The sequence below is a fragment of the Chlorocebus sabaeus genome, chromosome 5 (assembly GCF_047675955.1).
Source record: "Chlorocebus sabaeus isolate Y175 chromosome 5, mChlSab1.0.hap1, whole genome shotgun sequence".
Taxonomy (NCBI): Eukaryota; Metazoa; Chordata; class Mammalia; order Primates; family Cercopithecidae; genus Chlorocebus; species Chlorocebus sabaeus.
In genome coordinates, this window is record NC_132908.1 from 26,427,798 (window position 1) to 26,455,375 (window position 27,578).

At 54.8% G+C, this 27,578-nt stretch overlaps 2 protein-coding genes and 1 long non-coding RNA gene across 9 annotated transcripts in view; 1 reads left to right on the forward strand and 2 right to left on the reverse strand.

The window, feature by feature from the left end:
- The window catches only part of ATP2A1 (ATPase sarcoplasmic/endoplasmic reticulum Ca2+ transporting 1), a 28,090-nt gene extending 26,054 nt beyond the window's left edge, over positions 1–2,036 (reverse strand). For both annotated transcript variants that reach the window (XM_007988860.3, XM_007988879.3), the window contains exons 1-3: positions 1,735–2,036; positions 1,402–1,419; positions 931–1,013 (exon numbers count right to left, since the gene is read on the reverse strand). In XM_007988860.3, coding sequence (XP_007987051.1) covers positions 931–1,013; positions 1,402–1,419; positions 1,735–1,852 — 219 coding nt within the window. In that variant the 5' untranslated portion in view covers positions 1,853–2,036. The remainder of the gene's footprint in view (positions 1–930; positions 1,014–1,401; positions 1,420–1,734) is intronic.
- On the forward strand, positions 551–1,566 carry LOC140711664 (uncharacterized). Of its 2 annotated transcripts, none has more exons than XR_012092937.1 (2): positions 551–1,025; positions 1,411–1,566. It is a non-coding gene; the product is annotated as an uncharacterized lncRNA (long non-coding RNA). The 2 variants fall into 2 exon arrangements; XR_012092938.1 differs by having other exon boundaries at positions 1,414–1,566.
- Positions 2,037–6,409: 4,373 nt separating the features above from the next.
- SH2B1 (SH2B adaptor protein 1) lies at positions 6,410–16,891 on the reverse strand. Of its 5 annotated transcripts, none has more exons than XM_007988957.3 (10): positions 16,512–16,638; positions 13,438–14,459; positions 13,041–13,142; positions 11,486–11,577; positions 11,200–11,375; positions 8,638–8,841; positions 8,220–8,431; positions 7,916–8,087; positions 7,357–7,456; positions 6,410–7,179 (listed from the first exon to the last, which is right to left on the reverse strand). In XM_007988957.3, the coding sequence occupies exons 2-10, from the start codon at positions 14,374–14,376 to the stop codon at positions 7,161–7,163; spliced, it is 2,016 nt and encodes a 671-aa protein (XP_007987148.2). In that variant the 5' UTR covers positions 14,377–14,459; positions 16,512–16,638; the 3' UTR covers positions 6,410–7,160. The 5 variants fall into 5 exon arrangements, with proteins under 5 accessions (XP_007987148.2, XP_007987141.2, XP_007987113.2 ...); XM_007988950.3 differs by having other exon boundaries at positions 7,863–8,087; XM_007988922.3 differs by lacking the exons at positions 7,357–7,456; positions 16,512–16,638 and adding an exon at positions 16,694–16,891.
- Between the last annotated feature and the right edge of the window lie 10,687 nt (positions 16,892–27,578).

Genomic DNA, 27,578 nt, shown 5'->3' on the forward strand with positions numbered 1-27,578 from the left:
TCGGCCAAGGCAGGGAAGCTCCGGTTTCACGAGGGAGCCAGAGCGGGGATAGGGTTACGGGGCCTCCTGCGCGCGCCCCGCCCCAGCTGTTGCCACCGCCAGGCAGCAGGCAAATGTCAAGGAGCAAATCTGAGAAGGGAAAGGAGAGGCCCTGCCAGCTTGTGCTTAACGCAACGGGGCCTGCGTTCGGAAACCAAGGTACAGGGAGGCTTTTGTTGCCTCCAGAGGCCCCAGCAAGACTCATGCTGGAGAAGAACCCGCGATACGCAGATGGACTGCGGGATGGGAAGTAGCCCCCAGGGCGGGAGAGGAGGCAGGGCCCTGGGGATGCCCCGCGGCGGTGGGGGGGCCTAGGGAGCGCGGGGAAGGGCTAGGGCCAGGCTGGGCGGGTGAGGCGAGGGATGTCAGTGCCCTCCCTGACTGGGCGCCGGGCTCCGTGGAGTCATCCTCGCACCGCCGCGCTTTCCCGCCACTAGGAGCGAGTCCTCCTCTCGACCAATCAGCGTCAGGCGGCCGGGGAGGGCAGGGAAGGGGCGCCAGCGGGCGCGGGGATTGGTGGAACGGCCGCCCTCCCGGGGCATGCCGGGAGTGGCAGTGGCCCCCAGCTGCAGCCGGCATCGCTGCGGGACCCGGAGCCCGGGGCTTGCGGGGGTAACCCGAGCCCTCCAAGCTCTTGAAGCTGCGAGGGTGGCTTAGCCTCGGTGTTTTGGCTGAGAACACCCTTAAAGCTTAAAATAAAACCTGCCTGTGGGGTGCGGGGGAGGAGAGAGGAGGAAGCGAATCACACCCGCTGCTGCCCCCGAGCCCGCCCCGTCTGTACAATGGGATGCTCGGGGCTCGGACGGGAGGATCCAGTGACTGCGAACCCCGCATTCACCCGATCCCAGCCCCACACCCCCAGCCAGCCCCCAGAGACCCTCCCACACTTACGAAGGAAATGCATGCGGCCAGGAGGAGGATCCGCACCAGGAGGTCTTCAAACTGCTCTATCACCAGCTCCCACAGGGTCTTCCCTGGGGAAGGAGGCAAGGCGAGGGCCCCGGGTTAAGGTCTAGGGGGTGAAGGTCTGGGATGGAGCCCCCTGGACTCCGGCCTGCAGTGAAGAGGCTCTAGGGTGGTGGGCAGGCAGCTTGGTGCCCAGAGAAGGGCTGAGAATCTCGCCTAGAGTACAGAAACAGACTCGGCAAAGTGGGGAGCAGTTCAAGGGTTGGATGCTTCAAGGAGAAAGTGCCTGGGAGACTTCTGCCCTGGACAGGACTCTAACCTTTAGGGAGGGAGATTTGCCTTTTGGGAAGGGGTATTTGCTCAAGGAATCTAAAGAAAAGGCAGGGAGGAGGGAGTGGGATGGGGCGGGAGAGAGGGGTGGTCATCTATGAGAGTTCAGGGATTTCAGTAACTTACCTTCCTCAGCAGGGAGCTCTACCCAGGAAAAAGAAGAAAAAGACAGATTCATTTGGGGTTCAGCCTCATACCCCCCACACCCAAGACTTTGTGGCTAAGGTAAGAGAATCAGGCCACCTTGAGGTTCATCAAGGTCATCCCATTAAAACCTCCCAAAACTCTGGATCTCGGGACTCTTGTTTTCTCAGTATCCTCTTACCCCTGCGAGCATTGGACAACGGCCTAGCTCTTCCTTAAGATACCGTGAAGGGAGAAACGCGTGCATGCGTGTGCGTGTGTTTTGGGGGTGCAGGAGGACATTAATTACCAGCCTCTCTTCCAGGGGACACTTACCATTGGGGCCGTATTTCTCCAGATTCCGCTTAACTTGGTCCGGGGTGAGGCCCGTGGTCTCACTCACCCCAAAATAGGCCAAACATTCCTCCGTGGTTTTAGCGTGAGCGGCCTCCATTGCGCTCCCTTCCTGGGGGCTGGGGCCGGTGTGTTCCTTCCAAGGGGTTCCCACTCGTGGGGGGTCTTCCTCAGTGTGTCCAACTGCCTGTCTGCCTGGGTTTCTTCTTTTTACTCTCCTGCCCCCTCCAGGTTTTTCTTCCTTCCACAAAGCTCTGACCCCCGTCCCACTTGAGCAGCCGGCCACCCCCCGGCCCCCGGCTGGTCCTTATGAGGGAGCAGGGGGGAGGCCGGGCTCCCCCCTCCTCCAGATCAGGGATTGGCTGGCTGAGACTCCAGCAGGAGGGGTCAGAAGAGAGATATTTCTGCTGACAGAGGGGGAACAGTGGGGCTGCAGCCTGAGATGTCACTCATGAGGGACGCAAAGGTAGCCCCAGCCCCAGGGAAGTGGGGTAGGGAGACTTCACTTTCTGTCATCTGCTACTGACCCTGCCCCCCATTGCCTCGACTTCCCCAGTTGCATTGAATTTCCCATTCCAAACTCATCCCCCTAGTTCCTCCCTGAACCCTCTTCCATCCCCAGCCTCACCTGTCCCTTTCCTCACACCCCACTTCCTGCCTCATCTGCCCGGAGCCTGTTTCCATTGCTGCAGTCTCCTTCCTCCTCACCTGCTTCGCTGAAGGAGTGGCAGAGATACCCCAAGCCTTTGGGGGACTGATGAAGGGAGACATCTTTTGGGGGCTAGAGGAAATGGCTCCTAGAGGGACAAGGGGAAGTGAAGAGGGGAGAGAGTCAAGGGGACAGGGCCGAAGATGGTAACCCTACCCTAGGGAGGGGTTGCCACAGCCATCAACAAGGGATTTAGTGTCCAGGCCCTGGTGAGCACTGCCTGTCTCTCCCCAAAACTGCCCCCCCTTCCCCATCGCTCTAACTCAGCCTCCGGGAACAGAGCCCTCAGGGCCGCCCCATCCTGGATAGGGAATCCCCACCCCCCCCCCCAAGAAAATGGGACACCAAGGCAGCCAAGTAACCCAAGAGGCTACAGAATGTGCTGATGGCAGAGGGGGAAGGGTAACTGTCTCAGGATGGGGGCAGGGGTCACCCCAAGTCGTGCACTGAGGGTCACCTCATCCCACACTGTGCTCTAATCCACGGGGTTTCCATGGCCAGCCCCAGAGGCCTGTGGTCTGTGCTGCACTCTGCCCTGCTGCATCTGCCCACAAGGGGAACAGGATCAGGCCCATGCTGTGTGCGCCGAGGAGCTGGGCAGGCCCCACAGAAAGGTGTCGGGGCCTGGGGAAGCCGGACCAAGAAGGGGTTCCAGATCAAAGGAATGGGGAAGGGTGGACTTCTGGGGACAGGTCTGGGGGAAATGAGGACAGATTAGACCTAGGGAGAGAGGGAGCAGAGACACAGAGTAACCAGGGTCAGAGGGAAGTCTGAGGAGCAGTGGGGAAGAGGGACAGCAGGGAGCCAGGTGGGCGGGGACCCCGGCGCTGGGTGCAAAGCCACAAGTTGTTGCTGAACGCTGGCCTTGGTGTCAGCTTCCTCAGAGAAGCAGCTGCTTTGAGCTGCCCCTCCCCACCCCTGCTCCAGGATGGGGGCGTCCCTTGGTTACCACCAGGGCAGCTGCTGGAGAAGCCGAGGGAGGGTACCGGGGTGCAGGAAGGGGAGGACAGGCAGGCAGAGGCTGGATGAGAGTCAGTGTGAAAGGTCGGTGAGGGGAAGGGGCCTGGTGCCCTGGGCTCAAGTCCATCCTCCATCTAGGCCTGTTTCCTGAAATGAGCAGAGGCATGTGGACTTCCTAAGTGTGACTTCTTAAGGCTGCTTTCCATTCTGGGGCTGAAACACCGAGGCAGAGGACAGAATAGGAGACAGCAGAGCAACGAAAAGGGAGGCCTCCACTTTTGGGGAGGGGGATGGCAGCAGGGGTGGATGGAACTTGAGGGTTCAGCCTCCCAGATGCATCTCTTCTGCCTGAACTTGGGGGAGGCGCGGCCTCCCGGGTGAGTTGAGGACAAGGCGTTCCTTCCCGCCTCCTTTTCACAGTTCCAACAAACCCCTCCCCTGAAGCAGAGTCCTGCTGTGACCTGAGGGGAGTGGGGGACAGTGGGCTGAATTGAGGGTGCAGGAGGGAATTAATTAGCAGCCTCTTTTCCAAGGGACACAGCCCCCGGCACCTCCACACGGCCCGGCACCCACCATCTCTGCTGGACTCAGGCTCACACCCGCCAAGGCTTTTGGCGCTGGCCGCCGTCTCCCCACCAGCACCTGGAGGAGTGACAGGGGCTACTGTCTTACAGCAGTGGGAATGCCCAAACATGGAGAGGGGCAGACGGAGAGATGGGCAGCTTCAAGGGAGTCAAGAGCCTGAGACAGAGGGCAGGGGGCAGGCTTGGCAGCACATTCCTGCCAACAGGCCTTTAAGGTTATTCATTTCTACCTCCCCCGGCTTCCCAGAGGGGGAAATAAGCCAGGGAGGGAAAGCCATCCGCCAGGAGCTGCGGAAGGGCCACCCTCGGGGAGGCTGCGGATGTGAACTGCCATGGAGGAGGCTGAGCCAGAGGCGCCCTTGGGGATCCCTTCCCACAGGGGTCTTCAAGCCCAGGGATGGAAAGTGATCCTCCTATCACACCTGAGGGCTGGAGCTAAAAGCATGGGACACGGAGACAGCCTGGCCAGTCCCTGATGAGTGCAGAACTTTGGTTTAACCATCTGTAAAGAAAGGCTTAGAGCGAAAGTCTCTCAGGCCCCAACAGCCAAGACGTGTCGGTCTGAGGAGTGGGTGGGTGTCCCCGTCCCTCTCCCCTGCCCATCTTTAAAAGGCAGGTCCCTGGCAGGGCTGGGGGAGGGGAGCCTCAGAGCACCAGTTGCTGCTGGAAGATTAGGAGGGGATCAGGCCCTGCTTACCCCCGGGCGCCACAGCCTTCACTGGTCATCTCACTAAGAACACAGCACCCGGCTCTCCAAAGCTTCCCCCACTTTCAAGGCTGGTCCTATCCCCAGTCTCCTGAGGCCAAGGTTTGGGGAGCCCCAGGAATTAGAGTAAGCAGGAGAGCCAGCAGGCTTCCCTCTGCTAGCCCCCCGCCTGGGTGGCCTGGAAACCCAGCTGTCTCCTGTCCATCTCCCGACAGGACACGAGGCCCAGAATAGCAAGGTCATGAGCGTGGGTAGGGCCTCCTGGAGGTGGGGGCTGAGGCTGAGGGGCATGAGGGTGTGGGCTCCATGCTGCCTGGGCAGGGAGTGAGGCAGGATGCTGAAAGGCAGAGTTGGACAGTGGGGAAGGGAGAGGGCCGAGCTCAGTGGGTGGGATTCTTCAGCCCCAGGCCCCTCCTTGTTGGCACCCACTGCTCCCAGAGCTGGGAAGCCCAGGGGTGCCCTCTGTTGGAGGGCACAGCCGAGGATCAGGAAGACTGATTCCAACAGCAGAGCCTGTGTCTGAGGTGGAGGGGTGTGCCACAATGTGGGTGGTGTTATAAACTCAAATGCCCACAAGGCCAAGCCCTCCCAGGGAGCAAAGTGAGCTGGTGGGGATGGGGCAGATGTGGAAGTGGACCTGCACTACTGGATCTTCTGATTTTTAAGAGAAGCCAGTGTATTTTTTTTTTTTTTGAGACAGAGTCTTGCTCTGTTGCCCAGGCTGGAATGCGGCGGTGCAATCTCCACTCACCGCAACCTCCACCTCGTGGGTTTAAGAGATTCTCCTGCCTCAGCCTCCTGAAAAGCTGGGACTACAGGTGCATGCCACCATGCCCGGCTATTTTTTTTTTTTGAGACAGTTTTGCTCTTGTTGCCCAGGTTGGAGTGCAATGGTGCCATCTCGTCTCACAGCAACCTCCGCCTCCTGGGCTCAAGCCATTCTCCTGCCTCAGCCTCCTGAGTAGCTGGTATTACAGGCGCACACCACCACACCCGGCTAATTGTTTGTACTTTTAGTAGAGACAGGATTTCTCCATGTTGGTCAGGCTGGTCTCGAACTCCTGACCTCAGGTGATCCACCCACCTCAGCCTCCCAAAGTGCTGGGATTATAGGCGTGAGCCACTGCGCCTGGCCTGTGATCTGAATTTTTAATGTGAAACTCAAATGGACACCATGTCCAGGCCAAGCAAACCATGTCAGCAGATGAAACTTCATATGTCACAGATGAGGATGCTCAGGCCCAGCGTGGCTACGCCTTGCCCACGCCAGTGAGTGGCAAAACCAAGACAGAAGCCAGTGCTCTCTGCTGTCCACCCCCAAGCCTGGCTCTGAGAAGGGGGGCATCGGGCCCCTCTGCGACTGCCACATTCAATCTCTCCCAGCACAGCCACTGTGTCCCCCATCTCTCGCTGCCAGCTCTCTCTAGGGTAGGAAGCCATAACTCAGGAAGGGCCGCTGGAGATCCCTATGCCTGCCATTCACAGCACCGTCCCATGACAAGAACTCACAGGAGACCCTAAGAGCATCATTTAGCGCTCCACAAACAAGGCTGTCAGAGACAGGGATGGCACCGAAAGCACAGCACTGCATAGTGACAGGGACTCAGCCTGGGCCAGCCCTCTGACCTGTGGGCACTGAGTGAGCCGCCTTCCCAACCCAACTGCCCCAGTCGCCATAGCAAACACTGGCCATAGCCATCACGATAGAACCGAGATAAACCTTTTTATTTATTTATGCTTCTCCATTTTGTTTAAAACAACAACAACAACCACCTTAATATAACTGACAGCCCTTCCCCCTCACCCTGCCTCGGGCTGGGGGTGGTTAATGGGGAAATGGCCCCCAGGGTGGGGCTGACCAGAAGAGCCCCTCAAGGAGCTCATAGAGCCCAAATCCCCTGCCCTGGGGAGGGGACCTGTAGTGTATGACGGGAGCCTCTCTTGAGCCTCTGCTTGTACCATCGAAGATGCCCTTGGCCGACAAGGGTCAGGAAGCATGGGGGAGGGATTTTGGCCTCCTCTGTCCCTACTCAGCCCAATCTCACGAGCAGGGCTGGGGGGGGGCTTAAAAAGGGTGCAGTGGGTGGGGTCGGCTCATACGAAGGAGTACTGGTTGTTAATGGCCCTGGGGTGGCCCCCTTCCTCTCCATCACCCCCTAGTGGTGACTGCTGCAGCTGCACCATTGGGGGCACCCCCGAGTCCCCACCAGACCCAGCGCCCTGGGCCTCCGAGCCTGGGGCTATGGCCTCTTCCAATTCAACCACGGGGACCAGCTCAACCACGGGGACCAGCTCTTCCGGGACCCCTCCACCGCCCGCTTTCTCTTTCTCTTGCCTCTCTTTGGCTGCTGCGGCTGCTGCTGCCGCCACTTCTGGCGCCCTCGACGCCTCTTCTGCCCCAGGCTGTGGGGGATCTGTCCATGAAGGGGGTTCAGGGGGCTGGGGTGGGTCATGGGAGGTGTTCGGTTCTGGATAGGAATGGTAAGAAAACAGACCAATTGTGGAGGCAGGTGAGCTCCTGCCGCGGCCTCCCCTTCACTCTGCCCTCCAGGAGCGTGGCTGTCTCCCCACATCCCATCTCCTGAGCAACCCCCCATCCATGGAAGATGGATCATGGGCGGTGGTGAGAGGAGGACCACACTTACACACAGTCACTCGCTCCGAAGGGCATGAGGGTGCAGGAGGCATCGGGGTGGCATCCATCTCCCTCGCACACCCCCGCATGGCTCCCAGCCTGCTCCCGGCCTGGGGGGAGGGGCAACGTGGGGACAGATGGGACGGTGGGGCAGGGGAAAGGGAGAGATCAGACAGGGACATGAGACATTGAGGGAGGAGGGAGGGGGATCAGACCGAGCGACCCCGGGAAGGGCAGGCCCAAGGCCAGGCTGTGATGGTGGGCAAAGACGAGGCCAGGATGGGTCCAGGAGACAGACAGACAATGGAACAGAGGATCCGATGGAATGGGGATGCGCCCGCCCACCTCTCAGCTGCCGCCCCGGCTCCAGCCAGGAGCCTTCTGCCTTCCTGTGTCCTATCAGCGCATTTCTTTCCCTTCCAAACCCCCAGGCACAGCAGCCTCCTCTACCCTGCTCTCCCAAGCAAAGCTTCTCCTTGTCATAGACCCCCCGCCCCATCTTTCTGGCACACACACCTCACTTCTTGGGTGCACGGGCACCTCCTCCCCTGCAGACCTGCTCTGCTCACCCTGCTGTCGCTGGGAGGATGGGACATAGCTGACAAGGACAACATCACTGGAGCCTCCTGACTCCAGAGGGATGGGGTGCACCCGGAAGTGCTCGAGCATATCGAAAATGGACTGGAACCACAGGTGCTGGACCCGGCACTGACCCTCCTCGTTCAGCGACAAACGCAGGTGCTGAGGGCGGGACGGGTGAGGTGAGGTAGGAGGCAAAGACCCAGTCAGGTACAAACCCCCTCCCCCGGCAGCACTCCGCCACCCTACCGCCAACTCTGCACAAAACAGAGCCTTTCCTGAAGGGTGGCTCACCTTGGCCTTGCCCTGGAAGTTGAAGGTGAGGACGTATTCACCCCGCCTTGTCTCACTCTGGCGCACCAGGAAGACACCGTGGGAGCCAGTGCCGCCAGTCAGCACCAACTGCGCAGCCTTGAGCCGAGAGAGCATCCCATGGAACCAAGGATACCCTGAGAGGGGCTGGTCCCCCTCACCGCCCTCTGGCTCCCCCTGGAACAGGAAGGACCCTTCAGGAAGGAGAGAGGGAGGGAAACCGGGGTGTCAGGGCAGCCTCCCCCATCCTGGGAGAAAAAAGCCTTGCCTTCCCCTCGAGGCGCCTGCTCCCCGCATGCGTCCCCAACTCCCCCGGGCCAGCTCCCTCGGGATCCCAGGACGGGTGGTCAGGAAGGCAGGCACCCAAGCCTGGAGACATGCACACTCACACCTCCGGTACCTGTGGCTGTTTCCGGAGTGTCCAAGGGAGGGTAGGGGGCTGAGAGGGGATGAACTGTCCCTGCTGGGGGTCCCTCTTCAATGGGGATGCGGGGGGGCAACTCTGGGGGAAGCAGTTCCATCGAGTCAAAATGGGAAGCAGCAATGGAGGCAGAGCTGGGGGAGATGGATGCCGAGGGGCGGTCTGAGAGGCCCCCGTATGCCCCTGGAAAGAAAAAGGGCAAAGCTGAGAACCCAAGAAACTCCTCTTCTTAAGGACTGTCCTGGGCCCATTTCCTCACCAGTAGTCTACCCTGTGTGTAGTCGCTGGCCAAGATGCCAGACAGCTCTGTGGGTAGTAACCCCTGATGCTTTTACCAATGGCTCCCAACTGATGCTTCCTGTGCTGCTGAGGGACTGCAGAGTTATTGCAAGGAGGTCCTAAAGTCCAAATGTGTCTCTATCTTTTTCTGAATCAACAGCTGAAAAACTATTGCAGAAACGGAGAGTAGAATGTCTTAAATATATACATACGTGTTTTTGTAGAGAAGGGGTCTCGCTGTATAATAGCCCAGGTCGGCCCTGAGTTCCTGGACTCAAGTGATCTGCCCACCTCAGCTCTGGGATCACAGGCATGAGCCACCGTGCCCAGCTGCCTCAAATATTTTGACATTCAAAAGGAGTCCTGGGCCGGGCGCGGTGGCTCACACCTGTAATCCCAGCACTTTGGGAGGTTGAGGTGGGAGGATCACTTGAGGTTAGGAGTTCGAGAGCAGCCTAGACAACATGGTGAAACACGGTCTCTATTAAAAATACAAAAATTAGCTGGACATGGTGTGCACACCTGTGATCCCAGCTACTTGGGAGGCTGAGGCAGGAGAATTGCTTGAACCCAGGAGGTGGAGATTGCAGTGAGCTGAGATTGTTTCAGTGGCAGAGCAAGTCTCTGTCTCAAAACACACACACACACACACACACAGAATTCTGGCTGGACACAGTGGCTCATGCCTGTAATCCCAGCCCTTTGGGAGGCCAAGGTGTAAGAATGACTTGAGCCCAGGAGTTCAAGACCAGTTTGGGCAACATGGTGAGACCCCATCTCTTACAAAAAAAAAAAAAAGAAAATTAGCTAGGTGTGGTGGTGGCACACGCCTATGGTATCAGCAACTTGAGCGGCTGAGGCAGGAAGATGGCTTGAGCCAGGGAGGTCAAGGCTGCAGGAAGCTGTGATTGCACCACTGCACTCCAGCCTGGGAGACAGAGCGAGACCCTATCTCAAAAACAAAAACAATAATTTTTAAAAATAAAAAAATTTCAAAAACACACAAGCAAACAAAAAAAAAGTGTCCTTTGTTGAACTATAGGACAAAGCCCCCTAACTCTAGGAGGCATCACAGGTGCTCCTTCTATTACTCCCCCAACCCACACCAACTTGATCTTTACCTTACCTTGTATTCATGTCTCTTCCACTTTAACCCAATTATCCCATCCAATTTGTCCCCATATCCTGGGCCCTCCCCACAGGTCTCTGCTCTTGCCCTTTGCATCCCCAGGCGTGTCCTCTCCTCTCCTCTCCTTGGCGTCGCAGTCCCTGTCTCTCCCACCTTCCCCTGCTCTCTTCCTCCCCTGAGCTCCCAATGTGCTTCCTGCTTGTGCTGCTCAGGGGACACTAAGTTTTCTACAGGGAGTGATGTGAACCCAGCTGAAAACCTCCAGAGGACAAGGAGCTCATCTCAGGCATCCTAGCTACCCCATCCTGGCCTGGGACACAGCGCAGGGCCAGGTATGCACTAGGGGCATCCTCCAAGTCTGTCCAACGGCAGGCCACAGCCTACACAAATGTCACAGGCAGGGAGTGCTCAGAACACAGGCGCGTGGTGCACAGACAGCATGGCTTGGGAGACAGGGTGGCACAGCCCGTCTTCCTCAGTGACCCTCAGGTGTCCTCTCCCTGGTCTTAGCTACTGAGATCTGATGAGATGCACAGTCCACTCTAGATCTAAGATTCCATGATTCATGTGTTCATTCACTGAATACAGCCTGTGTGCTAGGCACTATGCAGCTGGAACTCAGAACGGAGGGTCAGGAGAAAAGGCTATAGTGGAGGCCTAATCTGGAGATATGAGTTGGGACCGGGCAACACATCTTTGTGTCTTTGTGTGTGTGGGTTGGGTATACAAAAAGTACGGAGTCAAGAGAAAATGTAGCTGCCCCTGACAGACACAGAGATCCAGAGTAAGAGCAAAACAAAGATTTCTACGAAGTATTCCAGAAGCTTGGAGAAAACAACCATTATTTCCAGCTAGAGTGCTGGCCTGCAGGAAACTGACTGAAAAAGTGACAAGGCTGGGCGCAGAAGGCTGGCTAAGGTTTGCCTGGGGCCTGCGTGGGGTCGCGATGATTCGAAACAACAAACTGTGGCTGTGTTCAGGGACAAAAGGCCAACATTTGGTGGGGTTGGGGTGGGGCATCTGGAAAACAGGGATGGGGGCACAGTGGAGTCTGGAGAGGTCATGGCGCCTGACAGCAGGGGCCCCGCATGGCAGGTTCTGAGGCTCCGAGCTCTCTAAGGCTCCACCCTTACCCTGCGACAGGCGGTCATTGCTCTCGCTGGGTCCAAGCAGCAGGTCCTGGCTGGGTAGACTCTCCGAGTGATTCAGGCAGGACAGCTCCAGGCTGTCTGTGTTCTCCCTTGTAAGGAATGAGGTCCCAGGGGCCAGAGGGAGGGTCATGGGGCGGGGACTGGTAGTAGGGCAGGGTCTGCAGAGACAGGGAAGATGGTGCTGGGAGGAAAGTCACCAGGTAAGAGGCGCGAGGCTGCTCCCCAACCCCACCCTATGTCCCTCAGCGACGGAAGTCAGGCTCCTCACCCTGGGCTCAGGCATTCTTGGATGTCAGACACCCAGGCCTTCACATGCTGGGCGTCCACTGTCTCCAGGATATACTCAGAGGGACCTTCCACCTACAGAGACGAGACGACGCCTCAGCTGGGGCAGGGGCAGGGGCAGGGAGGCGGCTTAATCCACACCTAATGAGAGCAATATACGTAGGATGTCTAAAAACAAGATGCATTCCAATTCTCTCTGGAGGCCAGGTACGGCGGCTCACACCTGTAATCCCAGTACTTTGGAGGCCCAGGAGGGCGGATCACAAGGTCAAGAGTTCGAGACCAGCCTGGCCAATATGGTGAAACCCCGTCTCTACTAAAAATACAAAAATTAGCCAGGCATGGTGGCAGGTGCCTGCAGTCCCAGGTATTCGAGAGGCTAAGACAAGAGAATCGTTTGAACCCAGGAGACGGAGGTTGCAGTGAGCCAAGATCATGCCACTTCAACTCTAGCCTGGGCAACAGAGTGAAACACTGTCTCAAAAAAATAAAAAATAAAAATAAAATAAAATAAAATAGGCCGGGCACGGTGGCTCACGCCTATAATCCCAGCACTTTGGGAGGCTGAGGCAGGCGGATCATGAGGTCAGGAGATCGAGACCATCCTGGCTAACATGATAAAACCCTATGTCTAATAAAAATACAAAAAGTTAGCCGGGCATGGTGGCAGGCGCCAGTAGTCCCAGCTACTGGGGAGGCTGAGGCAGGAGAATGGCGTGAACCTGGGAGGCAGAGCTTGTAGTGAGCCGAGATCGCACCACTGCACTCCAGCCTGGGCGACAGAGCGAGACTCCGTCTCAAAAATAAAAAATAAAAAAATAAAATAAAATAAAGTAAGGCCAGGCACAGTGGCTCAGGCCTGTGATCTCAACACTTTGGGAGGCCAAGGGGGTGGATCACTTGAGGCCAGTTCAAGACCAGCCTGCCCAACATGGCAAAACCCCATCTCTGCTAAACATACAAAAAAATTAGCCGGACATAGTGGTGCACGCCTGTAATCCCAGCTACTCAGGTGACTGAGGCATGAGAATCACTTGAACCTGGGAGGCAGAGGTTGCAGTGAGCCAAGATCGCGCCGCTGCACTCCAGCCTGGGCGGCAGAGTGAGGCTCTGTCTCAAACGTAAATAAATAATAAAATTAGCCAGGCATGGTGTCACATGCCTGTAGTCCCAGCTCCTTAGGGACTGAGGAAGGAAGATCACTTGAGCCCAGGAGTTCGAGGCTACACCAGACTACAGTGAGCTATAATCAGCCTAGGCAAAAGAGGGAGCCTAAGCAAAAGAGGGAGACCCTGTCTCTCTAAAACAACCACAACAAAAACCCCACAGTTCTCTTTGAAGTGGAGGCATTATTCTTGAGTAAGAACATTTCCTTGTCTTCCCCTATCCCAGAAAAGCTGCAGCCCCAGGGACACACTCTCAAGGCACTGGACACATATACATACCTCCTTTCAGTGACGCCACTTGCTTAAATGTGCTGAGGGCTTTCTCCTTAACACACTTAAGCACTGCCGGCGGGTGGGAAGCTGAATTCCTACCTTAACCACAAACGTATTCTCCCGGTCAGGCATCTCCAGGGCTGTGGTTGTCCGGACGTCTGTGATAGAAGAGCAGGGGATGCTGAGTCGGGGCCGAGAGGCCTAGGGCAGGAGAAAGAAATAGATCCGGGTGTTTGGTTTGCAAAGACCACCCTTCCCTTCCCTCTAGACATTCATCTTTCCTTCTACATCTTCGGGAAGTTAGACTAAAGGCAGCCACACTGCTTTCTCAGTCCTTCCCACAGCTGCTAAGAGAGCCAGGAGCCAGCTTTACAAACAAAAAGTGAGCGACGCCAGGGCCGTGGGCTGGTAAACACCAGAGCTTATCTGCAGGGCTGTGACCACTCTGAGCACTCTCTCCCTCGCTCCCAGTCACCCACCCTCCATGGGGCCTCACCTTGGGTGGTACAAAGAACTCCAGGCGACTTCCTCCTCCTCCTTCTCCTTCACTTCGAAGCAGCAGGCGACACTTCTGCCACTGAGGCTGCCCTCCTCCCCCTGAAGGAGGCCCAGCCGCCCCTCCTCCCCGGCCCACTCCGGCTGGGTCAGGGGCTGCCTCTTCAGCCCCCATGAAACTCAGCAGCTCTTCCCTCTGGACCATCCCTGCTCCATCCTTCAAGGCGCCCCCTCCCCGACTGAGTCTCAGCCTCTCAAAACGGTGAGTCCATCTTTCCCCAGGGGATGGTCCATCACTGCCCAGTCCCCTACCAATAGTCCCAGCCCCGCCAGAGGAGTTGGAGTTGCTGTTTCCACCTAAGACTGGGGGACCTGATGAGGTCTCCAGGGGCCCAGTCGAGGAGGGAGGGTCAACGGTCCCCCGCCACTGCAGGATGCCACGGACTGAGCCTCGGACGGAGCGACCCACTGAGCGCAGGGAGAAGCGCTTCTTGAGCTTCGGCTTGGAGGAGGTTGTAGAGGAGGAAGAGACTGAGGAAGGGAGGGGGCCGGCCAGGTCCTCAGATGATCGAGAAGGGCCCAGCACAGCCAGGGGCCCACCCACCCTGCAGCTCTCAAGGGACAGGTCATGTGGCGAGATCTCCGCACCAGGGCTCAGGGGAGCCAGGATGGGTGGCGACAGGGAGCCAGAGGCCCGGGCCACCTCGGCTTCAAAGTGCTGCAGGAAGAGCTCAGCAAAACGGCGGGAGAAGGCAGCCTCAGCCCCAGGCCCCGCATATTGGGGGTGGGAGGCCAGGTAGAGGCGAAAACGGCGGGCAAAGTCCAGAGCCGCAGCCCGGGCGTGGGACTCACAGAACTCCCGCCAACTAGGGGGCGGGGGTGGGGGCGGCGGGGGAGACGAGGGGGAGGCCCCGTCCTCTGGGGAAGGGGCACCATTCATGATGGGCCCCAGGAGGTGGAGAGGGGGAGCCTGCGGGGCACAAAGAGGGAGGCAGCCAGAAGACGAGGGGTGGGCGGCAGCAGCTGCGGAAGGAAGAGAGAGGCACACACGAGGGTCACTGCTGAGGGCGCACTGGGGGCTGCATCCCACCCCCAGCCAGAGATGCTCATCCCTACTTCAGATGCCACAGAGAGCCCAACACCTCCCTTCCCTCTCCCAGATCCTAGCACCCCGCAGGCCCCAGCCAACTGGTTCCCCAGCAGCCTGCCCCAGCCTGCCACGTTTGTCCCCAATTTCCTTAGCTTTGGATCCAGCAGTAGAGGGCTTTGGAGCACCTTCCCCCTAAAAAAGAGAACTTTTCCAAATCACCCCTCTTCTCTACGTCGGATCCTCCAATATTCATGTCACACTTCCCATGAGCCATTTTAGAGGCTCCCTCTTGGTTATCTTACCTTTCCCTGTGAGAGGTTTCAAAGACCCCTCGAACAGATGAGGAAACCGAAGCTCAGAAAAGTTTCAGAACTCCAAGTCTACTGTTTTCCCTACTCCACAGTCCCTGTCCCCAGGGACCAGCTGGGCCAACCTCAGCCATAGCACCTCACCGCCCTAGCACGCAGGGTAGAGGGGAGCTGGGACTCTAGACCTTAGAGAGCCTGCCTCACACATCTTAGGGTCCAGCTCTTTGAAGGGGGCCAATTCACTAAGGAGGATGGATGCATGACGGACCAAAACAGTAATTGTCTTGAAAGCTGACCCCAGAGTCCAGCACACACGCACTGCGTGAAGGAGATCTGAAATAGCTGCAGCCCACTTCTTTGGTATCCCTTCAGTATCGGGCCAGAGGCCGCAAGGACCCCAGAGGAGCAACTAGGTTGGGTCAGGTCAAGTCTTTGCTGGCCTCACATAAACAAAACATCACAGGGAGAGCTGGGGCCCTAGGATTTTTCACCTTCCTCTTCTCCCACTGGGGAGTATGCTCTAAAGGCAGGTTAGCCTTCTGGTTAAGGCCATGGACTAGAGTCAGACCAGGGCTGAAACCACCTTATGAGTGCCCAGTCCAGCCACCTTATAAGCGATGTTATCTTGAACAAATCCCACGTCCTCTCTGAGCCTCCGTTTTTGTATCTGTTAAACAGAGCTCATGATCCCTTCCCCCCTCGAAATGTTGAGAGAATTACATGGAATGGGATATGTCAGCGCTGAATGCAAAGTAAGCATCCGCTAAACGACTGCCATTGTTACTATCTTCATGTGGGAGAAAAACATTATAGTTCCAGTTTTCTAAAAGAGAAATTAGAGATAGCAAGAGCCCTCTCAAGGTCTTACAACTATAAAGTGGCAGAGCTGGGTGTGGAATTTACAACCCTTGGCTCTTTTGTTAGCGCTCCTCCCCCCACGCAATACTGGAAGGTGACAGCCCCAGGACTGGGGCCAGGGCAGCTCAGGAAAGTCTTCTCAAACCCTCAGCGACCTCAGACTCCTGTTCAAACCTACAGCCAGGCTGTAAGTCAGCGAACCCTCCCCTTCTTCCTGGGCCTCGACCCTACAAGCTCAGATGGCTCCAACCGCAGGGACAACTCCAAACCAACGAGAAAGAGTCAGGAGATGCAGGAGTCATGGAGCAGGGGGGAACTCAGCCAAGAGGTGCAGACCAATCTCCAGCCAGCGGCCACCTCCGCTCACACAGGCCCACCCAACCCTCTGCACCGCAGACAGACCCAGCCCCCTTCAGGCCCGCTGACCCTGCGGCTCCTAAGCTGGTGACTCAGTTTCTCTTCTGCCAAGCAGGACTCAGACACAGTTTCCCGGTGCACCTGCTTCCTGGCTCAGTTCTGATATTTCCCGAAGGGCGGCTGGTGGAGGGTGCAGGCTCCGCTCTTGGCTCGGACCCTCCGGGCCCGGTGGCCCACCCACTCGGACCCGACCCTACTCCCTGGACACCCCCCAGCCGCCCATTCTCCGGGGCCGCATCCGCCTTGGGACCAGCCCTGTCTGCTGCACTCTCTGGGGCCGAGTGCCCCTCCAGCCCCCGGCCCTCCACGCCCACCCCCACCCAGGGATCCTCTCGGGCGCCAGGGACGGGTCGCGGAGAGGGAAGAGGCACTTGAAGAGGGGGGTTCCGGTTCCGGTCCCACCTGCATCTCGGTCCCCGCGGTTAGCTCCGGCGGCAGCGGCGACTCCCGCTCCCTGCGCCCCCACCCACTACGCGACGAGCGCCCAGCCCGGTTCCGCGCAGGCGCCAGGACCCCCTTTCCCGTCGCTGACGGAAGCGACCATAGAGAAGAGCGGCTGGAGGGAAGGGCACCTCCATACTTACTTCCGCCATTCTCCCACTCGGCGCCGACCCCGGGAGACCGAAGACGGTGTGAATCTCGTAGGGCTGCAGTGCCTTCTCCAGTTGCACCTAAAAGCGGCCACAGACGCGGCGGGGGAAGGGCTTGGATCCCACCAGAGCGTCCTCCCGGAGGAAATTCGGGACAAAGGAACGATGTAGACCATAGAGAAGCCGCCTTAGGGGATAGAGTCCCAGGGCCCGGCTAAGGGCTAGAGTAGCCGCCGAGCACCGGAAACCAGCGAGATGATGAGGCTGTGTGAACGGCCCGCTGCAGCCTAGAGCGCCGGCCCCGCTGCGGAGGGGCAGGCGGACAACGCCCCCAAGGAGCTGAGCGGGGGAAGAAGCGGCTGACCTTGGGGCGGCCCTGTGGGGAGGCGGAGCCTGAACTTAACGACCTTGGTTTATCTGAGGAGAGGCAGGCGGTCCGGGAGTTTGTATCTCTGAAACTGGAGATGAAGATGGGAGGTAGAAATAATGAGATCAGAGCGCGGTGGCTCACGCCTGTAATCCCTGCACTTTGGGAGGTCGAGGCGAGTGGATCACGAGGTCAGGAGTTCGAGACCAGCCTGGCCAACATAGTGAAACCCTGTCTCTACTAAAAATATAAAAGTTAACCGGGCGTGGTGGCGCGCGCCTGTAGTCCCAGCCCCTCGGGAGGCCGAGGCAGGAGAATAGCTTGAACCCAGGAGGCAGAGATTGCGGTGAGCCGAGATGGCGCCAGGGCACTCCAGCCCGGCAACAGAGCTAGACTCCCTATCAAATAAAAGAGAAAAAAGAATTAATGAGGTCAGGGCCGGGCGCGGTGATCACTTGAGGTCAGGAGTTTGAGACCAGCCTGACCAACATGGTGAAACCCCCGTCTGTACTAAAAATACAAAAAAATTAGCTGGGCGTGGTGGCAGGCGCCTGTAATCCCAGCTACTTGGGAGCAGGCTGAGGCAGGAGAATCGCTTGAACCCGGAAGGCGGAAGTTGCAGTGAGCCAAGACTGCCATTGCAATCCAGCCTGGGCCAAAGAGCGAGACTCTGTCTCAAAAATAGTAACAACAATAATAATGAGGTCAATTTCAGACGTGCTTTTGGGACATCTGTGGGCATGTAGTCTGGAGATCAGAAGAGACATCAAGGCCAGTTAGAGAAATCGAGAACAATTAAAGTATGGAGGGTAGTGGGCCGGGCGCGGTGGCTCAAGCCTGTAATCCCAGCACTCTGGGAGGCCGAGACGGGCGGATCACGAGGTCAGGAGATCAAGACCATCCTGGCTAATACGGTGAAACCCCGTCTCTACTAAAAAAATACAAAAAACTAGCCGGGCGAGGTGGCGGGCGCCTGTAGTCCCAGCTACTCGGGAGGCTGAGGCAGGAGAATGGCGTAAACCCGGGAGGCGGAGCTTGCAGTGAGCCAAGATCCGGCCACTGCACTCCAGCCCTGGCGACAGAGCGAGACTCCGTCTCAAAAAAAAAAAAAAAGTATGGAGGGTAGTGGAAAGCATGACCACAGTGAGATCCTCCACCCATCCAGTCTCTCATTGACCCGGCTCCAGCTGGCCTAAACAATAAAGGAAGCTATGGCCCAAGTAATCGAAAAGTCCAGAGCAGACAGATTCCAGACAGGTGAACACAGGGGCCAGAAGAGATCAGGAACCTATGGCTCACCATCTCTGGTTCTGCCTTCCCGGTGCATTTGGCTTCACCCTCGGGCAGGCTGTCCTCTCTCAGTGGCAAAATGGCTTTTTGTAGCTCCAAGCTTGAACCCTAATAGCTTAGCAACTCTCCTAGAAGAAGCATGCCTCTTTTCTGAGATTCCCAGTGAAATTTCCAGAACTGAGTAGCTGATTGGATCAAGTGCCCATCCTGGAACACGAAGACCAATAACCCGAGAGGGGAAGATGGATAAATATCCTGACTCACCTAAGAATGTTCAAAGATGGCTGGGCGCGGTGGCTCACGCCTGTAATCCCAACACTTTGGGACGCCGAGGTGGGCGGATCACGAGATCAGGAGTTGAAGACCATCCTGGCCAACATAGTGAAATCCCACCTCTACTAAAACTACAAAAATTAGCCGGGCATGGTGGCACATGCCTGTAATCCCAGCTACTTGGGAGGCTGAGGCAGGAGAATCACTTGAACCCAGGAGGCAGAGGCTGTGGTGAGCCGAAATCATCCCACTGCACTCCGGCCTGGGCAATAGAGCGAGACTCCATCTCAAAAAAAAAAAAAAAAAAAAAAAAAAAAAAAAGGCCGGGTAGGTGGCTCACGCCTGTAATCCCAGCACTTTGGGAGGCTGAGGCAGGCAGATCACGAGGTCAGGAGATCGAGACCATCCTGGCTAACACGGTGAAACCCTGTCTCTACTAAAAATACAAAAAATTAGCCGGGCATGGTCGTGGGCGCCTGTGAGAATGGCATGAACCTGGGAGGCGGACCTTGCAGTGAGCGAGATCGTGCCACTGCGACAGAGCAAGATTCTGTCTCAAAAAAAAAAAAAGTGCCGGGCGTGGTGGCTCCTGTTATCAATCCCAGCACTTTGGGAGGCTGTGGTGGGCAGATCACTTGAGGTCAGGAGTTTGAGACCAGCCTAGCCAACATGGCAAAACCTCATCTCTACCAAAAATACAAAAATTAGCCGGTGTGGTGGCGTGTGCTTGAAATACCAGCTATTTGGGAGGCTGAGGCAGGAGAATCACTTGAACCTGGGAGGCAGAGGTTGCAGTGAGCCAAGATCGTGCCACTGCACTCTAGCCTGGGCAACAGAGCAAGACTCTGTCTTAAAAAAAAAAAATTCGAGAAGTGGGAGGAAAGATGTGGAGAGATGTTCTACACAGTTTGGCTGAAAAGGGAAGGAGAGAGAGAAGGCAGGTTGTAAGTGTGAGAAGGTAGAAAGGTTTGCTTGTTTGTTTCTATCTTGAGGAAGATGTGATTTTGTTGGAAATGTTAAGGGGAAAGGAATCAGTAGGGAGGATGGTCGCTGAAGGAGCAAGGTTGCGGGGAAGGTTGGTGGGGACGTTACCCAGGGCCCAGGTTAAGTCATTAATACGAAGGGGAGAAACCCTTCTTCCTCAAAAGCAGGGATGTAAAACTCGGGATGCTTTCCGCTATAACTGCTAGAAACCCTAATTTCAGCTAACTTAAACATGAAAAGAGAGGGGGTCTATTGGTTTAAATAATTGAAAAATCAGAGATAGAATGACTTCAGGCATGGCTGGAGCCTGAGGCTCAAATGATGTTGATTTGAACTTGGTCTCAGTCTCTTTTAGTTCTGCTTTTCCCAGGACTTACTTTCTTTTTCTTTTTTCTTTTTCTTTTTTTTTTTTTTTTTTCCCCCTGATACAGGGTCTTGCTCTGTCACCTGGGCTGGAGTGCAGTGGTACAATCATAGCTTACTGCAGCTTCGAACTCCTGGGCTGAGGCGATCCTCTCACCTCAGCCTCCCCAGTAGCTGGGACCACAGGTGTGACCCACCATGCCTGGCTCCCTGGACTGTCTTCATTCTCAGGCAGGTTGTCTTCTCGTAGGTAGCAAAATAGCCAAGCCTCATTCTACCAGCTTAAACAACCCTGGCAGAAAGAGTATAGCTTTCCCCATAGCTCCAGCAAATAAAATAGGGCTGTCTCATCAGCCCAGCTTTCATCACCCAATGATCTGTCATTTAATAAAGAATTTATCTGTTGGGTACTAGGCTTAATACCTGGGTGATGATATGTACAATAAACCCCCATGACAGATGTCTATCTATGTAAGAAACCTTCACATGTACCCCCAAACCTAAAATAAAAAATAAGCTGGGTGTGGTGGCTCACGCCTGTAACCCCAGCACTTTAGGAGGCTAGGCAAATCACCTGAGGCCAGGAGTTCGAGACCAGCCTGGGCAACATGGTGAAACCCCATCTCTACAACAAATGCAAAAAAATTAGCCAGGTGTGGTGGCCCATGCCTGTAATCCCAGCTACTCAGGAGGCTGAGGGACGAGAATGGCTTGAACCAGGGAGGCAGAGGTTGCAGTGAGCCAAGATCATGCACAGCAAGATCCTGTCTGTAAAAAAAAAAAACAAATAAATGATTTTTTTTTTTTTTTTTTTTGAGAAACAGTCTCTCTGTGTCACCTGGGATGGAGTACAGTGGTATGATCTCAGCTCACTGCAAACTCTGCTTCCCGGGTTCAAGTGATTCTCATGCCTCAGCCTCCCGAATAGCTGAGATTACAGGCGTGCGCCACTAGGCCTGGCTAATTTTTGTATTTTTAGCAGAGACGGGGATTTGCCATATTAGTGAAGCGGGTCTCGAACTCCCAGCCTCAAGTGATCTGCCCGACTTGGCCTCCCAAAGTGCTGGGATTACAAGCATGAGCCACTGTGCCCAGCCAAATAAATAAAATTTTAAAAAGAATTTGGCTGGTCTTTGTCCCAGGTTCCTGGCATAGAGCCTCCAGAACACTTGGAAATTCCTGAGTCATAGAAATGTCTGTTATTCAGAAGTTCCTTATGTAACACCTGAGTTTTTTTGTTTTTTGTTTGTTTGTTTGAGATGGGGTCTCACTGTCTCCCAGTGAGATCCAAGGCCCGATCTTGGCTCCCACTGCAACCTCCACCTCCAGGGTTCAAGCCATTCTCCTGCCTCAACTTCCCAAGTAGCTGGGATTGCAGGCATGGGCCACCACACCCAGCTAATCTTTGTATTTTTAGGAGAGATAGGGTTTCCCCATGTTGGCCAGGCTGCTCTCAAACTCCTAACCTCAGGTGAGCCACCCACACCTGCCTTCCAAAATGCTGGGATTACAGGCGTGAGCCACTGTGCCCAGCTAACACCTGAGTATTTGCTAATGAGGTGACTCATGGCAGGCCCTCAGTAGCTTCAGAATGGGGTCTGGTCACCAGAAAGACCAACCCTGTGATTAGAGGGTTGGGATTTTGAGCCAGCCCAACCCCCAGGGAGGGGAGGGGGCCCAAGGATAAGACCAATCACATGGTTAGTGATTTACTAATAAGAACTCCGGACACAAACTCAGTGGGTGTTCTGGTCAGCAAATGCATTGATGTGCTGGGAGGTGACATGCCCTGCTTCCACAGGGGAGAGGGCACGGGAGCTTGGTGGCCCGCTCTCCCAGCTCTCCCTGTGTGTCTCTTCATTGGCTGGCCCTGCTTTGTATTCTTTGTAAAGCTGTAATCCCAAGTGTAGTGCTTTCCTGCGTTCTATGAGTCATTGTTTTTATTTAAGTAAAATATACATGTGTAATTTACATCTTTACCATTTTTAAGTGTACAGTTAGGTGGTAATAAATACATTTATATTTTTTTTGCCTCTTCACTCCCCCCCCGCTCCCCATTATGAGCCATTCTTGTGAACTTTTGAACCTGATGGGGGACAGTGTGGCCTCCTCTGGGAAGCCATGCATGGGGGTCCACCTAGGCCACCTCTCAACTACCTTTTTTTTTTTTTTTTGAGACAGAGTCTCACTCTGTCACCCAGGCTGGAGTGCAGTGGTGCAATCTCGGCTCACTGCAACTTCCAACTCCCAGGTTCAAGCAATTCTGCCTTAGCCTTCCAAGTAGCTGGGATTACAGGTGCACACCACCACGTCCAGCTAATTTTTCTATTTTTAGTACAGACGAGGTTTCACCATGTTGGCCAGGCTGATCTTGAACTCCTGATCTTAAGTGATCTGCCCACCTCAGCCTCCCAAAGTGATGGGATTACAGGTGTAAGCCACCATGCCCGGCCTCAAGTACCTTTTACTTAGTAGCTTTTGTGTGACATTCACCAAGTGCTCCCAGTTGTGATGTCTCCCATTGCATCAGAGTGACATGGGTGTGACGGGAGCCCTGGGTTTGGAAGCACACTCAGGGTTGGCATGCAGGGACTTGGGGAGGCAGGGGGCAGAGCAGAAGTTGGTGCAGTGGTCCACAAGAGGGCTGATGTTGGCCTGGCTATGGCGATGTAATGGGGTTGGTGCCAAGGGATTTAACCAGAGAGACTTCCCAGGCTCTTGGGAAGAGTGAAGAGTGAAGGATGCCTTTGAGTTTCCACTGAGGAAGGATTTATTCAGTGGCACCAAGGACAGTGTGCTGGGACCTAGTCCTTAATGTGCCACTAAGTTCCTAACTAGCACAGTACTCATTTCCATTGCACCAGACTCCATCCTCCTCTTAGAAGTTTTAGAGCTACAAGAAATCTTAGAGATCATCGTATGATTTAACCTCCACCCCCAATTTGCAGATAATAAAGCTGAGGGCCAAGAAGGTACAGCGACTCATCTTTATTTATAAAAATGAACATGAATACAAAATTTGCTTTCCATGGAAAACCTCAGGAAACTTACTAAGCCCAAGGCAAATGCTCAACTGAAATGATTCAATAAATAATTCCTCCAACAAATACTGATTCACTTAAGCATTTTAGGCATTGTGGGGTTTTTTTGTTTTGTTTTGTTTTTGAGACAGAGTCTCGCACTGTTGCCTGGACTGGAGTACAGTGGCGTGATCTGGGCTCACTGCAATCTCCGCCTCCGGGTTCAAGTGATTCTCCTGCCCCACCCTCCCAAGTAGTTGGGATTACAGGCGTCCGCCACCACCACCACCAGCTTTTTTTTTTTTTTTTTTTTTGATTTTTAGTACAGACAGGGTTTCACCATGTTGTTCAGGCTGGTCTTGAACTCCTGACCTCGTGATTCACCCACCTTGGTCTCCTAAAGTGCTGGGATTACAGGTGTGAGCCACCACACCCGTCCTTTTTTACTTTTAAGAACAATGCCAGCTGGGCACAGTGGCTCACGCCTGTAATCCCAGCACATTGGAAAACCGAGGCAGGCGGATCACGAGGTCAGATCAAGAACATCCTGGCTGGCCGGGTGCGGTGGCTCACGCCTGTAATCCCAGCACTTTGGGAGGCCGAGACGGGCGGATCACGAGGTCAGGAGATCGAGACCATCCTGGCTAACACAGTGAAACCCTGTCTCTACTAAAAATACATTTAAAAAAGTGAGCCGGGTGTGGTGGCGGGCGCCTGTAGTCCCAGCTACGCGGGAGGCTGAGGCAAGAGAATGGTGTGAACCCGGGAAGCGGAGCTTGCAGTGAGTGGAGATCGCGCCACTGCACTCCAGCCTGGGTGACAAAGCAAGACTCCGTCTCAAAAATAAATAAATAGGCCGGGCGTGGTGGCTCAAGCCTGTAATCCCAGCACTTTGGGAGGCCGAGACGGGTGGATCATGAGGTCAGGAGATTGAGACCATCCTGGCTAATACGGTGAAACCCCGTCTCTACTAAAAAAAATACAAAAAACTAGCCGGGTGAGTTGGCGGGCGCCTGTAATCCCAGCTACTCGGGAGGCTGAGGCAGGAGAATGGCGTAAACCCAGGAGGCGGAGCTTGCAGTGAGCTGAGATCCGGCCACTGCACTCCAGCCTGGGCAACAGAGCAAGACTCCGTCTCAAAAAAAAAAAATAAATAAATAAATAAATAAATAAATAAATAAATAAAAATAAAAAAGTAAGTTCTTACTGCCATGAGCTGGTGAGATGGGAAGAAAACAAGCAAACTAGAAAGATAATTTTGGGCATATAGATGCTATGAAGAAAATCAAGGTAGAAACAATCATGGGGGCCGGGTGCAGTGGCTCACGTCTATACTCCCAGCAATTTGGGAGGCAGAGACGGGCAGATCACTTGAGGCCAGGAGTTCGAGACCAGCCTGGCCAACATGGTGAAACCCTGTCTTTACTAAAAATACAAAATTAGCCGCGTATGGTGGCACTTGCCTGTAATCCCAGCTACTTGGGAAGCTGAGGCATGAGTGTTGCTTGAATCTAGGAGGCGGAGGTTGCAGTGAGCTGAGATCACCCCATTGCACTACAGCCTGGGTGATGGAGTGAGACTGTCTCAATAATAAAAAAAGAAACAATCATGGAATGTTTGCAAAATGAAAGGCGGGCCAGTGTGGGCCAGGCATGGTGTCTCACACCTGTAAGCTACCTTCAGAGGCCAAGGTGGGCAGATCACCTGAAGTCAGGAGTTCGAGACCAGCCTGGCCAACATGGTGAAACCCCGTCTCTACTAAAAATACAAAAATTAGCAGGGTGTGGTAGCAGTCATCTGTAACCCCAGCTACTTGGGAGGCTAAGGCAGGAGAATCGCTTGAACCCAGGAGGTGGAGGTTGCAGTGAGCTGAGATTGTGCCACAGTACTCCAGCCTGGGCGACAGAGGGAGACTCTGTCTCAAAACAAAAACAAAAATGAAGGGCCAGGCCGGGCGCGGTGGCTCAAGCCTGTAATCCCAGCACTTTGGGAGGCCGAGACGGGCGGATCACAAGGTCAGGAGATCGAGACCATCCTGGCTAACACGGTGAAACCCCGTCTCTACTAAAAAATACAAAAACCTAGCCGGGCGAGGTGGCGGGCGTCTGTAGTCCTAGCTACTCGGGAGGCTGAGGCAGGAGAATGGCGTGAACCCGGGAGGCGGAGCTTGCAGTGAGCTGAGATCCGGCCACTACACTCCAGTCTGGGCGACAAAGCGAGACTCCGTCTCACAAAAAAAAAAAAAAAAAAAAAAAAATGAAGGGCCAGTGTGGCCAGGGGAGTGAAGGAAATGAAAGTTGTACTATATGGGTTCAAAGAGGTGGACAGGGGCCAGATTATGCAGGCCTTGTGGGACACAGAGAACTTTATTATTATTGTCATTATTATTTTGAGACAGGGTCTCCTTCTGTTACCCAGGCAAAAGTCCAGTGGCTTGAGCACAGCTCAATGCAACCTTGAACTCCCAGGCTGAATTGATCCTCCTGCCTCAGCCTTCCATGTAGTTGGGACTCCAGGGGTGCACTACCACACCCAGCTAATTTTTCTACTTCTTGTAGAGACGGGGTCTTGCCATGTTGCCCAGGCTGGTCTCAAACTCTCGGGCTCAAGCAATCCACCCTCCTTGGCCTCCTAAAGTGCTGGGATTACATACAGGCATGAGCCACCATACTTGGCCTTATTATTTTTTTAATAACAGTTTTATTGAGATATAATTCACCTATCATGATTGAGATACAAATCACCCATTTGAAGTAGGAACTTGGATTTTATTCCAAGTGCAGTGAGGAGTCATTTAGGGAGGATTCATTTATGGTCAATATTTTATTTATATTATTATTTTTGTTAAGACAGGATCTTGCCCTGTCACCCATGCTAAAATGCAGTGGTGTGATCACGGCTCATTGCAGCCTCGACTTCCTGGGCTCAAGTGATCCTCCCGCCCCAGCCTCCCACAGAGCTGGAACTACAGGTGCTTGCCACCATGCCCTGCTAATTTTTCAAATTTGTTGTAGAGATGGAGTCTCGCTACGTTGCCCATGCTAGCCTTGGAACTCCTGGGCTCAAGTTATCTTCCCACCTTGGCCTCACAAAGTGCTGGGACGATGCACATTTTAAAGAGTGATCTGGCCGGGCGTGGTGGCTCAAGCCTGTAATCCCAGCACTTTGGGAGGCCAAGACGGGCGGATCACGAGGTCAGGAGATCGAGACCATCCTGGCTAACACGGTGAAACCCCATCTCTACTAAAAAATACAAAAAACTAGCCGGGCGAGGTGACGGGCGCTTGTAGTCCCAGCTACTTGGGAGACTGAGGCAGGAGAATGGCATAAACTGGGAGGCGGAGCTTGCAGTAAGTTGAGATCCGGCCACTGCACTCCAGCCTGAGCGACAGAGCGACTCCATCTCAAAAAAATAAATAAATAAATAAATAAATAAAGACTGATCTGGCTGCTGCATGAATGGATGTGAAAGGTATTGGGGGCTGGGCGTAATGGCTCACATCTGAAATTCCAGCATTTTGGGAAGCTAAGGTGGGAGGATTGCTTGAGCCAGAAATTTGAAATTTGTTTGAGCCCAGAAATTTGACACTAGCCTTGGCAACACAGGGAGACCCCATCTCTACCAATAAAAAAAAAAAAAGGGGTGTGTGGGCGCCAGACATAGTGGCTCATGCCTGTAATCTCAGCACTTTGGGGAGGCTGAGGTGGGTGGATCATGATGTCAGGAGTTCGAGACCAGCCTGGCCAGCATGGTGAAACCTTGTCTGTACTAAAACTATAAAAAATTAGTTGGGCATAGTGGTGCACGCCTGTAGTCCCAGCTACTTGGGAGGCTGAGACAGGCGAATTGCTTGAACCCGGCAGGCAGAGGTTGCAGGTTGCAGTGCCCGGCCAATATACGTTTTTTTTGTTTTTTTTTTTTTGTTTTTTTAGACGAAGTCTTGCTCTGTCACCCAGGTTGGAGTGCAGTGGCACAATCTCGGCTCACTGCAACCTTCGCCTCCTGGGTTCAAGCGATTCTTCTCCCTCAGCCTCCCAAGTAGCTGGGGCCACAGGTGTGCACCACCACACTCGGCTATTTTTTGTATTTTTAGTAGAGACAGAGTTTCACCATGTTGGTCAGACTGGTCTTGAACTCCTGACCTTGTGATCCACCTGCCTCAGCCTCCCAAAGTGCTGGGATTACAGGCGTGGGCCACCGCGCCTGGTTTTTTTTTTTTTTTTTTGAGACGGAGTCTCGCTCTGTCACCCAGGCTGGAGTGCAGTGATGCAATCTCAGCTCACTGCAAGCTCCACCTCCTGGGTTCGTGCCATTCTCCTGCCTCAGCCTCCCGAGTAGCTGGGACTACAGGCGCCTGCCACCATGCCCGGCTAATTTTTTGTATTTTTTAGTGGAGGCAGGGTTTCACCGTGTTAGCCAGGATGGTCTTGATCTCCTGACTTTGTGATCTGCCTGCCTTGGCCCCCCAAAGTGCTGGGATTACAGGCGTGAGCCACCGCCCCTGGCCCCAATACATGTATTTTTTTTTTTTTTTTTTTTGAGGCGGAGTCTGGCTCTCTTGCCCAGGCTGGAGTGCAGTGG

Coding starts and splice junctions, on each gene's coding strand:
- SH2B1 (XM_007988922.3), bottom strand. CDS start 14,376: ATGAATGGTGCCCCTTCCCCAGAGGACGGGGCCTCCCCCTCGTCTCCC. Junction 11,376..11,485: donor CAAGAATGCCTGAGCCCAGG/GTGAGGAGCCTG, acceptor CTGTCTCTGCAG/ACCCTGCCCTACTACCAGTC. Junction 8,432..8,637: donor CACTCCGGAAACAGCCACAG/GTACCGGAGGTG, acceptor TCCTTCCTGAAG/GGTCCTTCCTGTTCCAGGGG.